Source organism: Erpetoichthys calabaricus, chromosome 7 (genome assembly GCF_900747795.2).
Source record: "Erpetoichthys calabaricus chromosome 7, fErpCal1.3, whole genome shotgun sequence".
Lineage (NCBI taxonomy): Eukaryota > Metazoa > Chordata > Cladistia > Polypteriformes > Polypteridae > Erpetoichthys > Erpetoichthys calabaricus.
Window position 1 is genome coordinate 162,443,012 of NC_041400.2, and position 13,087 is coordinate 162,456,098.

The window sequence follows — 13,087 nt, forward strand, 5'->3', positions numbered from 1 at the left end:
GGAGAGACACAGACAGAAAGCACCTTTTTGATCCCCAATAAAAAATTCACTTTCTCCTACAGCAACACTGAGCATGTGCAAACAGCCATAGTGCAAACAACTACATACAGTAAATGTAAAACACATCTGACTACCTAATGTACCCTTTGTACATATAAATGTATACCATCCCTAAACAAACACTATATGCTAATAATGTATCTGTTAGACTGAAAATGTGCACAGTGGAAGCAGGTCTGATGGCAAAAAGCAGAACAGCAGCTTGGATCTGCTTGGACCTACAGTTTATTCAGACATTTGCCATGCCCAAGTGTTGTAGTCCTTCAGCAGACCACAGTGATGAACATTTATCTTGTCACACTGGATCCTACCAGCTATCTGTCGCACATACAAAAGAACCGGATACTCTTCAAAATGAAAAGCCTGCTTTGTCCAACTTTGTGCAGCAATTCTGCATTGTAACACTGAATAAGAACCATAAAAGGAAAGGTTGATAACTGGCAAAACCTTCTGATAATTACAGATTTTTAGTGGTGGTTAAACACACTATATTAAGTTATTTATAACTTTGATGAACACCGTACATTTTATATCTACTACAAAAACAACGGTCAACAATTAACTATACTGCACAATTTATAGATTCATTCATTCATTCATTTAAAGAGGAAAAAGGGAGTCTCATTCAAAGATGAATTAAAAAGGGAACTCAAGGTAGCTATTTTTTCTACTTCATACGAGGGTCATGCAACACTGGTGAAAAACAGGTCTACTTCACTACCTCCACCAGCAGCTTTCTGTTTCTCACACAAAAGCACTCTGCAGGTCACAGAGCCACTGTTCCAGTATTGCAGGGTTAAAAACCTCAACCTGTGCATCACATCACTCTAGATTTGTGCAGATCAGTCTATACTAAAGATCTATATCAGAAGTTACTATGGTACATGACCATCTTTATTTGGCACACTGACATTTGCAAAAAAATGATTAAAACCAATTTTATACCAAAATTAGTGACCAAAAACAGCTATGATGGTTCAGACAGAATTAGTGCCGGGGCACACAATAAAGACAAAAATCATCAACTGTGTCTGTGGCAATTATGTAAAATACTTTTTGTGCCAGTGGGAGTTTACCCTCTAAAGTAGGGGTGTCAAACTCCGGGCCTGGAGGGCCGCAGGTTTTCATTCTAACCCTTTTCCTAATCAGTGACCAGTTTTCACTGCTAATTCACTCATTTGCCCTTTGTTTTAATAGCCCTGTTTTCAAGGATTCAGTGCTCTGACTTGATTCATTTCTTCATTAAATGACAGCCAAACAGAAATGAGATGTGAAACGAGCCAGCAGATGACCAGCTAAATTGGGTCATCAAACTCCAACCAATTTCACTCCAACCAGTTTCTTAATGAGAAGCTGAGTCTTGCTGTTAATTAACTCGTTCTTTAATTCCATGGCTTGTTGCTGCTCTCATTCTGCCACAGCAGACATTTCCAAAAAATTGTTGATTTTCTGTTTTTTCTAAGAACACCATCAAAATGTTTTGATGATCCGAGAGATCAGTCTTACTGAAACCTTCACCTTTCTTTATTTTTAGATATTATGGATAGCTGGTTGTGTGGGCAGCTCGTTGTGTCTCATTATTGTTTTGCTGCTAATTAAGGAAAAAGAAACAACAAAGGGGCTGAGTCAAGTTAATTAAAATTAAGGCAAAAGAAGTTAATTAGCAGCAAAAAACTGGTCACTAATGAAGAAGATGGTTAGAATGAAAACCTGCAGCCACTGCGGCCCTCCAGGACCGGAGTTCGACACCTGTGTTCTAAAGAAACCATAAAGATGGAAACCATTACAGCCATTGATAATCTTTGCACACGACTGGTGCTAAACACTATACATTAACAAAACCACAAGCAATACCTCATGTTCTCTATTTCACCTTAATTATACTCCCTCATCACTGACAGACAGAAAAAAAACAAACATATCGCAAAACACATGTCTAGACAGCTCCACGTCAGAGTAGTCATGTTGTTAAAACCAGTGACAAATAAGAACTCAGGTTACAGTTTTAATGCTTTACCCAATCCTGCCTTCCATATTAACCAATTGTTTGACAAAATGCCAAACGTGTACAAAACAAAGTTACTGGCTATTTTGTGGTTTTTAATGACTTTCTGTCAAGTGAAAGAGTGCTTTCTGCTAACTGGTCTCAGTGGCATCAACTGTTCACCAAGGTGTTTATTTTAATGGACCCTTTCTATTGTCTATTTACGGCATAAGAAGAAATATCATGCCAATGGTAGCAGCTACCTTTGTGACACAGAATCGTAGCAAGTTTAATTTTACTAAAAAAAAACATCACTTGCCTTTGAAGTCAATGAATAATATTAAACCTAAGAGTTGATATAAAATAAGCATTTTGGAGGGGCGCAACAATGGCCTCATCTGGAGTGCTGAGGCCTCATTTAAAGTACCGTGTGCAGTTTTGGTCTCCAGGCTACAAAAAAGGACATAGCAACGCTGGGAAAAGGTCCAGAGAAGAGCAACTAGGCTCATTCCAGTGCTACAGGGAATGAACTAGGAAGAAAGATTAAGAGAGCCGAGACTATACAGATTAAGCAAAAGAAGATTAAGAGGTGACATGATTGAAGTGTTTAAAATTATGAAGACAATTAGTACAGTGGATCAAGACTTATTTTAAAACGAATTAAATCAAGAATACGGGGACACAGTTGGAAACTTAAGGGTACACATTCTCACAAACATTAAGAGGTTTTTCTTTATACAAAGAACGATAGACACTTGGTAGTTTATTCCAAGTAGTGTGGTAGACAGTAAGACTTTAGGGACTTTCAAAACTCGACTTGGTTTTTTTGGAAGAAATAGGTGGATAAGACTGGCGAGCTTTCTTGGGCTGAATGGCCTATTTTTGTCTAGATTGTTCTAATGCTGGACACTTACATAGCGAATGAGGCAATCAGGACAATGTTTCTTCGTTTATATAGCCAATACAAATACAGAATACACTGGTAACATAGGGAGTTCAAAAAAGCACACATGGTACAGACAACTGCTTCAATGTACTTGTACAAAAATTGCAAACCACACCCCAAAGATGAACAGATTAATTGTGCGATATTGGGATATACTGTATACAGTATACCTTGAATTAACTACTATGCAACAGATTTCATGTATTAAAAATTAAAAACACCCCCATCTTACTTAAATGGCTACGTTCAGAGCAAAAAAAAAGTCAGGAGCCCTCCACCCGCACCACAACTGCTGCTCTTGCCAGCCAGATATATTTATCTTATGCCATTTCAAAAAACACAAAGACTGCGCCAAGAAAAACAAATTTGATTTGGTAAAATCTGATGATTAGAATTGGTCATTTGTGACTCCACATTACAAAGCAAGACTTCATGTTCTTTTCATGTAGTGTATCCTGGGTTTTGACAACACACATTAGCCATGTTCTTCCACGTCGTATTCATGATAAAAGACCTGTGGTCTCAAAAAACAAAAACTCAAAAACTATGTCTATAAACATTTTTTAAGACTATGGCATTGTTAAAATTGTTGCATGTTGCATTCTTTGGAGCAAAGACTTTTATCATACTTTAAAATCACTCTTGTATAGCACAATTATATAATCACAAACATAGACACAAAACACACTACACTGTTTTCTCTTTTTAAACTTTATTAAAAAAAGATCAAATAAGCTTACCTTCAGGTGATAGTACCTCTTCACAGTAAGAAAAAGCAAATGCACACTTTAAAGACTTTGGTTCAAGGCTATGATGGACAATACCTTGAAAGATCTAGAATACAATGGGGGGGGGAGCCATATTAAAATCAAGCCATTTTATATGTAAAATGTACTGAAGAATTTCTAAAAATATTGCCAACATAAGCATTCATAGAATTAAACATGCTTTAATTTACTCTACCTTTTTAGCTTCCTCCTCTTTCGCATATGATAAACAGAACTGAAAGACTCGGAAATCCTTGCAGTAGATTAAGAGTTTTGGAGGATATTTGTTCTTTACTTGACCTCCAATAATTAATTTTTTCTTTTCATCACGGACTGCAATACAAAATGCAAAGCAAATCAACACTCTTGAGTTAAAATATCGACAGACCTCATATTAGGTCCGATTTCTTGGTTTTCAGACAGAGCGAACACAGATAAAGTAATTTCTTCCTTTGAAGCATTTAGTCTCAATAGCCAAAGAGCCAACTGTCTTTTGAAAAATGACTGAAGTATTCACCCAAACTCTCCCTCACCTTGACAAAAATCTAATTCTTTTAGATAAAAAGCATTATGAAAGCTAAACACACACATTAACAATGACCAGTTTAAGTAGACAGAACTAATACAACCAGCTTTCCTCATGGTAAAGTCTGAGCTTGTTAGGGCATGAATTGAGCAAAGTGTAAAAAGCATGGCACAAAGAAGAGGGATGCACATAGCCCCATGTTGATCTTACAACTGCCATTAAATGGATGTTCTCCCAGTGGTTTTTCACCCAAGGAAGCATCAGAATCACTGTGATTTTGGGTATACTCATGAAAGTATACTTTGTAATCACATTTGCAACAATTCAAACTTGTATGTGTAAAATTCAGCAGAAAAATTGCCAAACATAGGTCCTTGGTAACAACTTAGCTGTGAACACCCTTGTCCACAAGTATTATGCTGGTACTAATTAAGCACGAGCAGTAAAATTACTGGGATGGGTAGGAATTGATAATACTTTATCAATGAAGATGCAAATATAAATGTTTGAATAATTCAGTTGGTCATGCTTGCCCTGTTCATAGAACTCCTGGTCCTCCTTATTCTGATGCTGGGGTGCTGGTAGTCAGACCACTTGTTGGCAGGATCAGGTGCAATGAACAAACCAATCTGACATAATGGAACTGACACACATTCAGCACTTACAGGGCGAGTCAAAATTATGTTTACACTAATGATACTGCTAGGTATATTCTTATATTCAATGTTGGTGGACAATTTATGTGGCGCATATGGTATATGTATTGAACATGATGGCAAACAGGTTGAGACATTCCTGTAAATCATCTTGCACATATGAAAGTAAGTTTTGTGAATAAATTGTTTCCGCCATTCAAATGTTAACATAATTTTGACTCACCCTGTATTTATACTGGGCCAGTTTACTTTTGCCAGACAAACTAACTTGCATATTTGAACAATGGGAGGGAACACAAGGAAAAAAAAAACAAGTAAACTACAAAGAGAAAGGACTTGGGCTTAAGAGTTGTGTATTTGAGACAAAATTGCTGTGCTACATTCTAAACTAAAAATGAAAAAGAACTAGCCATTAAACATTTTGTTTTCTAGTATTATCTAACCAAAAAAATAACATTTTTCCAGGATAGTCCCACTGTCTCACATAAATGTCACAGGCAACTTGTCGGATTATGAAAAAGTTTTGAGCATGAACCTGACAAAGATATTCTACAGTGCTGATGTAAGCAGCCAAAGACAAGCTCTTGTGTGCTAAAATATGAATTTCAAAATATTAACATTAGTGGTTTCCTGTTTCAGTAGCAAGTCAACACGGATGCCGAAAACCACATATCAAGCATAGAGCCATCATTAAATTTCTATTGCTGGAGAACAATACAACTTAGGAGAGTCACTCTCATTCACATGCACCAAGTCAATAATTGGGGTAAAGAACTCTACTGTTACAGGCCATCCCTTAAAGATACAATTTCATAAGGAAGGCTGGCGTTTGTTATTTAGCAGATGCCTTTATCCAAGGTGATTTACAAAGCAGGTTATAATAAAAAAAAGTGTAAACATAAAAAGCAGCAGAGAACAAAAATAAACAAAACGTCTGCTTAAGGGAGTAGAACTTCTACGTAATTATACCAAGACATACTAAGACAAAAATCACTATCCTAAACACTGTTATTACAACAGCAGCTATCCTGAAGAAGGTAAGATAAGCTGATCCAAAATATTTAATGAAAAGGAGTATTTTCAAAAGACGCTGAACACAAATTGGGTCCAGTACGAATAGATAAAAGGAAATCATTCCACTGCTCTGGAGCAAGAGCAGAGAAACATTTTCCAGTCTTGGCACGTCTGGCAAGAGGAGGGAGGGTCAGCAGAAAAGCAGAGGCAGAATGGAGACTTCTTGAAGAGACCAGCGTTTGGAGATATTGAGGAACAGGACCGATCAGATAACTAGGTCAAAACAAGACTTTTGAACTGGATTCCTTGCAGCAACAAGAAGCCATTGGCATGAAACGAGGAACCGAGAACACCAGCAGAGTAGCTGCATTTTGAAAATGTGTTCAATGAATGAGTACAGAGTTGCACCAAGATTCCTGACTGTGAATGAGGGTGAAAGGGTGCTTAAGGATGAATCTGAGGAAGAAGAATAAGAGAGCAAGTTTAGGTTGATCGTTCATCTATGATGAGATGGTAGAAACACAGCAGGAGATCTGGGCTGAAACCTGTGGGTTAAGTGGGAAATGAAAAGATCTGTGAATCATCATCATCATCATCATGTAGGTGGGATGTGAAGCCATTAGAAGAAATGAAATTCCCTAAATAACAAATAGAGACAGAAAAGAGAAGTGGACAACGCTGATCCTTGAAGTACACCTGTAGAACATTTTTGTGGAGAAGACAAGGAGTTAGACCAGGAAACACAAAAGAATCAGTTGGAGAGGTAGGATCTGAACCAGTCTAAAGCAGAACTGCCAACTCCAAGTTTCCCCAAGATAAGAGACAAGCAGGGAGTGGTTAATGGTACAAAGGGAATAAAAGGTCAAGGAGAAGGACAAAAGGTAAGAAGCAGCTCGAGCAGATCAAAGAGCATTACTGACAGAAAACAGTGCAATTTTAGTAGAGTGACCCTTGCAGAATCCAGACTGAAGCAGGTCTGGTAGATTGTTGTTAAAGAGAAAAAGTCAACATTTGTTTGTAGACTTTTCATTCTCAAATCTTGGACAAGAATGACAGATATAAGACAATGGTAAATGTCCACAGAACCACAATAGTTTGTTATAGCCAAGTTTAAATCCAAGACTTCAAAGCAACTCTTTGCTTGGATTAAGTAGATATTAGAGAGTGAAAACACAGTTTGCAAACATGTCCTATACTTGAACCTTATTAATACTCAAAAACACATTACAGAAAACTAAAACCAGCACACCTGAAGATGAACAAAGACCCACCACACCCAAATGTGTCCCTAGATTAAAAGGAGATGTACCACGCCCTGACAGACCGAGGGAACTGAACCATTTTAGTCTTGAGCCAAAAAGACTGTAAGAAGATATATTGTAATTTACCAAGTTTTCAAAAAAGACTCAATAATAAGTGAAATTCTTTGAATTAATAGGTTTACATGTGGAACATTCATGGACATTAAGAGGCTGCACATTCACAATGAAAACCAGAAAACACTTCTTTACCCCAAAGGTCATGGGAATCTGGAACAAACTTGGGAGTCATGATGTAGCACAACCATACAGCTATGATATAGATATACAGTACTAGAATAATCTCCAAATCCGATATTGGGACCATCTATTAGCCAATCAAGACAGACTCTAATTGATATTTTCAAATGCATAATGTTGCGTGTATAGTGGTAACCTCAGGAACTACTGAAAAATGAAAATTGAGTATTATGTCCAATGTCATGATTTAGCCTGGACTTCTCTCCAGAATATATGTTTATTCTGTCACAACAGAAGCACATAAAACTTGTTTCTGTAACGTGTTCAGCTGTAATGTTAATCAATATACTATAGTGCATCATCATTACAAGCTGGAATCGTCCTACTACTAGCATAGCATATTAACTTGATGTGTTCATGTCACTTAAAGAATTTCAAAATCCAAATATTCAAATTCCAATGTAACCTTTGACCAGACACATGAGACAAGCTATGAAGCTTTCAGTTGAATACGAGACTTTAATTTCTTCCAATGCATGACAGTAGACTGTGATAATGTGTAGGTTTTAGTTAATAGATTCTTTATGGTCTTGATGGTAGCTTCAGACAATTATCTTGTTATAGACAACCAGCACTGTCTGAGCAAGAGCTACTTATCCTGAAAGCAGTTTGTCTATTGGCAAAAAGTCTGGCTGCAACCATAATTTTATAGAAAATTTTTAGAAACACAAGATTTTAGTGGATGCGCTATTCAGGAGACAGGTGGACTGAAGGACAAGGCAGCTGTTTCCTAGAATGGGATAAGTGCAATGTTAACACACATACACAAAAACCTAAGTAAAGCATAGCTAAATAACAAAATGGTTACAAAGACCACCAAAAAAAAGCTTACACATACACATGGAGAGCTTTATGCAAAACGTAGACAATAAGCCAGGTAGGATATTGCTAAATGAGTTTTAAGACGAGTTGTTAAGGAGTAGTATTCCATTAAACAATTTAAGCAGTAGAGGAATAACCCAAAATCCCCACACAGGTGGTCTCCTTTATTACATTATTAACACACCTCCATATATTTGGTCCACACAGCTGAGGGCAATGTCGTTCTCTCCCAAGAGTTTATTGCTCAAAGGTGGTGCCTGGACAATCAAAAGAAATTAGAAAGAAGTGTAAATGATCAATGGCAATTTTCCCCCACAATCAAAATAGAATATTGATTCCTACAACAGGGATAATTAAAATGGTATTTGAGATTGAAAAGATACAAACTATTCAACATGCATGAAAATTAGAATTAACAATTAAAACTGTAAGCATAGACAAACTAATCTATTTCCAATACATTTTCTTTTAAAGAAAGTATCAAAGGTGACACAATGTTTCTGCTTCTCAGCTCCAAGGACACAAATTTGAATCCAGGCCCTATGAGCTTCTGTGTCCTTTGTACATTATCCACAGGTTTCTCCTGATGTGGATCCAAGGCTTACCAATGACCCTAAATTGACCTGGTGTGACTAAGTGTAAGGATGCATATTTTGGGGTATATGTCCTCTCATGCCTTGTTGTCAGCCAATGTTTTGTTTGGGGCTGGTTCCTGCCTCGTATATAATGAACAAATATTTATGATATATTCGCTCAGTGCAAGGTTAGAGCTTTCATGTATGAAATGGAATTCAACTGGCCTTCTCCACGATTACAATATTTATGTTACTGTTAACTACAGAAAAGTGCAAAGCCCACTGTAATTTCCTAGAAACGGAAGTTGAATAAGTAGGTCCAGAAAATGTTGCAATGGTAGAAGTAGCTTTCAGATGACTATAGTGTTCTGTCTATTGGTGGGTTCCTGCCCTGCAATCAGTGCTGGCAGAAAGGTCCCAAACAAGTTGCCAAATGCAGGTGGAGTAGTATGGGGCCATCTAATTAAAGATACAGGACCACATGAAATTCAGAAAATCAAAACTGATTTTTTTTTTTTGTTTTTTAAATCATCACAAGGGGGCTCCACCCCCTGCTCGCCTACCCCCGGTGTTGGGTAACTCAAAATACATTGATGAATGTATGAGATATGTTTGTAGCTCCGTTAGTCGAGCTGTTTGATTTTGGAGCCGAGACAGTTTTGCTTCCGCGGTTTCAGACGCGCGTTGTATGCGCCGACGTCTATTGTTTTTGTCCATGCGGGCTCGTGTTTGTAGCTCCGTTAGTGGAGCTGTATAGTTTTGGAGCCGTGATCGTGACACCATTAGTTCTCCGTTGTTTACCGTTAGTAGTATGAATAATTGCACTTACTGTTAATACAGAGCGGTTTCTGTGGTTGTACTGTTGTGATTCACTTATGCTCTATAGTTTGGACGTGTGAGGATGACGTACGTTCAATACGGAGCGTTCGTTTATTCTTATTACAGTTTGGACGTGTGAGGATAACGTACGTTTAAAACGGAGAGTTCGTTTATTCTTATTACGCGTTGTAGGCACCTTCTGCTTTCGTACTAACTCGCGCCTTCCGTACTATTATGCTGTGTATGGTGGACCTTTGTGGACTCCGTACTTTTTCCCCCGTTTCACTCTGGGGCAGAGGGCTGAATCCTCTTGTGTGGCTGTGTCGTTACCTATGGGCGCGTTGCCTCACTTATTTACGTTAGTTGAGCTCCTTTGTATTTGAGCCGTGACGCGTTGTAGGCGCTTATTTACATTACTTGAGATAATATTATACCTCCGGTGCCGTGTGTTTCATGTGGCAGTCATTGTAGGTGCATGTGCCCTCCGTACTCTCTCGGGTTTGACTATGCTGTGTTTTGTGGACGTTTGGGGACGCCGTACTCTCTCCGGTTTGATTGTGGGGCGGGACGCCAAAGCCTGTTGTGTTTGTTTTGTCTGTGAGTACTCATATTATTGTATTACTGTAATGTGATTCACATATGCTGTGGAGTTCGTATCTCTGGGGCTTCTGTACCATCTCAGGGGTCTGCCTGCGGTGTGTTAAACGCGCGTTGTAGGCGCCCGCACCGTAATGTGATTCACATATGCTGTGGAGTCCGTATCTCTGGGGCTTCTGTACCATCTCGGGGGTATGCCTGCGGTGTGTTAAGACGCGCGTTGTAGGCGCCCGCACCTTCTGTACTATGTCGGGTTTGACTATGCTGTGTAGTGTGGACGGTTAGGGTTCCATATTGTCTGTGCTCGTTGCTTTATTTCGTATTTCAATTAGTTGAGCTGTCGGCGCCTGGGCACTATGTCTCCTGCGTCCATGGGCATGCCATGTACCTGCGTCCATATCCGGTTTATCAATCATCGGTTAGTAATATGGGTCCTGTTATAAAAAAAATCACATTCATTACTGGGTTTATGAGGATGCATTGTAACTTTCAGCAGAATGCTCTCTTTTCATCAAGTTTGTGAAGAGCTATCTGCAGAGTCTTAACAGACTGGGCAAGGCTACATGCTTGCATGACAACAGTTAGTCTGCAGTGGTGGCTGGTCTTTCAAACCGAGAAAGCACATTTTAGGCCTACATCATACAATTAGTCAATTATTCCATCATGTTATTTATATTTTACCTTCCTTTCTTTTTGTAGAAAATGGTCTATGACCCTGTCATACCAACTGGGAGTCTTGACCAGTTCCCTCCCAATGGCCAGCAAAGCAAGGCTTCTTAAATGTCAAAGTTAGCCAGGTCCACAAAAACTAGTTTTGATCGAACAACCTGAGATGGTTTTATTATGAGGCAAGGCCAACAGTACATTCCCTTAGTCAACAATATTAGCACTATCTGCCATTACGCACAGCGCAGCTGGCTGGCTGGTTAGTTCCCCCACCACAACGTAGTTTAAAAAAATCAAAAAATGAATGTTACTATACTGAAACAAGGAGCCAAATCAAGAACGCTATACTTAAAGTAGGATATGTACAAATGAAAATAGTGTAATATTGGTAGCAAATAATACAAGAAGCAGCTTGTCTCATGACTTAATTACCAAAAAGAATGCTCCTACGCCAAAATGCCATCAATAAAAAATATCCTGCCACTTTGCACTGCTGCATGATGATTGGAAGAACTGTCCCATTTATTCCCAGAGACAGAGCTTCCTCGGAAATGACGTTTTGAAGCATTTGTCCCACGAGCGTCGAGCTTTGCTACACTGAAAACAAAGCATATTCTGAAGTCCAGTTAAGCTGTACTTCATTGGGTTTTAATGGATTGTACTGCAGCAGGAATGAGGAAAAAATAATCATGTTCGATGACCTGCAAGAAATTGCTGATTCTGAATCAGCTAGCCATGAAGTTCAACACATCCTAGTATGCTCTTTGTAACAGAAATGTAAATAAAATTTGTTTTTTTTTGTGACTATCTAGGGGAGGTAGAGCTTTCCTTGTCTTGGAGCAGTCACCTTTGCTTGTCTAGCAGGGGAAGGGGAACACATTCTATGACAGGACACAAGAAACTTTGGGCAGGGACTTTCACACACAAAAAAAAACATGTTATGGTATTGCTGTTTGCACGTTCAATAATCTCATTGAGGGCTGAAGCATTATTCACTGTGTGCCTTAGTCCTTACTGCTTGGTGCTCAGTTTATGCTCATATACAAACTCTAGGGGGGGCAGCGGGCCTGCTTTTTCCTCACAATGAGGTGTTCCTCTCTTTGATGCTCTTAAACTGCAGCAAATGACCTTATTCTTCAAGATGAAATAGCCATTCTAACATTGCAAATACTGTATGCAAGTGTGCTTATCTCATTATGAAGTGGCTGTGCTGCATGATGCTTTTCAGAAATACAAGATGGCATCTCTTCTGTTTGCAGATTGCGTATCTGCTTGACACATTTCATCTACTTCAGGTAGCATATACTTATCTGCAACACTGGAGCACTAACCGAATAAATAACCATGGAGTATATTGTAAACTGGTCCCAGCTCCCTTCCCCGCTGTGCTATAATGGTTAAGCTGGTGGAGAGCTGAAGCTAAAAATAAATGGTAGGATGCAGACAAACAAAACAGTACCTAAGAATATTGAATTACTGAGGACATTTTTTTGTTTAAAAAAATCACCGAAAAAGTACTCTTAGAAATAGATATAGAATTTGCGGATTCTTAAAAGATTTTCATAAATATCTACACAGTTAAGTGCAATCTTTAATATTAGACCCGTCCTTGATGAAAACTATAAATAAACCACCCATTTTCTCTTCAGAAAGAAAGGTAGACTGCAATGTGGCATAAAATTGCTTTCCATGTACAGTAAGGGATATGTAAATTTAGTTCAAATGGCTTGATAACTTGTGCACAAATTCCTGAAACATTGTGAGAAGTGTGCTGATGAAGTGAGAATCACTAGTGTTGGAAAATCACCCCCAAAAATCATTCACTACAAGTGGTGTGAATGAACAGAGAAGTGAAGGACATGCGGGTAAAATACTGCACAAGACCTAATCAAATAAAGTGCTATTAACAGAACGTTGAAAGTTCAATGGAAAAGGCAAAATGCCCTCTAATTGAGAATGTAACTAGAAAGCTCACACTTTCTTAACCAGATATTTGAGCAAATCAATGGCAGTATACACTGCAGTCAATACAAAGAAAACAAGTAAACAAGCAAGATAATTATTACACGTGCCATTTCTGTGTTAACAGTGCTAAA

The 13,087-nt window shown here is 38.4% G+C and overlaps 1 protein-coding gene across 2 annotated transcripts in view; it reads right to left on the bottom strand.

Annotated features, from left to right (window-relative positions):
- The window catches only part of mtmr12 (myotubularin related protein 12), a 67,979-nt gene that overhangs the window by 20,905 nt on the left and 33,987 nt on the right, over positions 1 to 13,087 (bottom strand). For both annotated transcript variants that reach the window (XM_051929607.1, XM_028805635.2), the window contains exons 4-6: positions 8,519 to 8,591; positions 3,954 to 4,090; positions 3,731 to 3,824 (exon numbers count right to left, since the gene is read on the bottom strand). In XM_051929607.1, the coding sequence (XP_051785567.1) occupies positions 3,731 to 3,824; positions 3,954 to 4,090; positions 8,519 to 8,591 (304 nt within the window). The remainder of the gene's footprint in view (positions 1 to 3,730; positions 3,825 to 3,953; positions 4,091 to 8,518; positions 8,592 to 13,087) is intronic.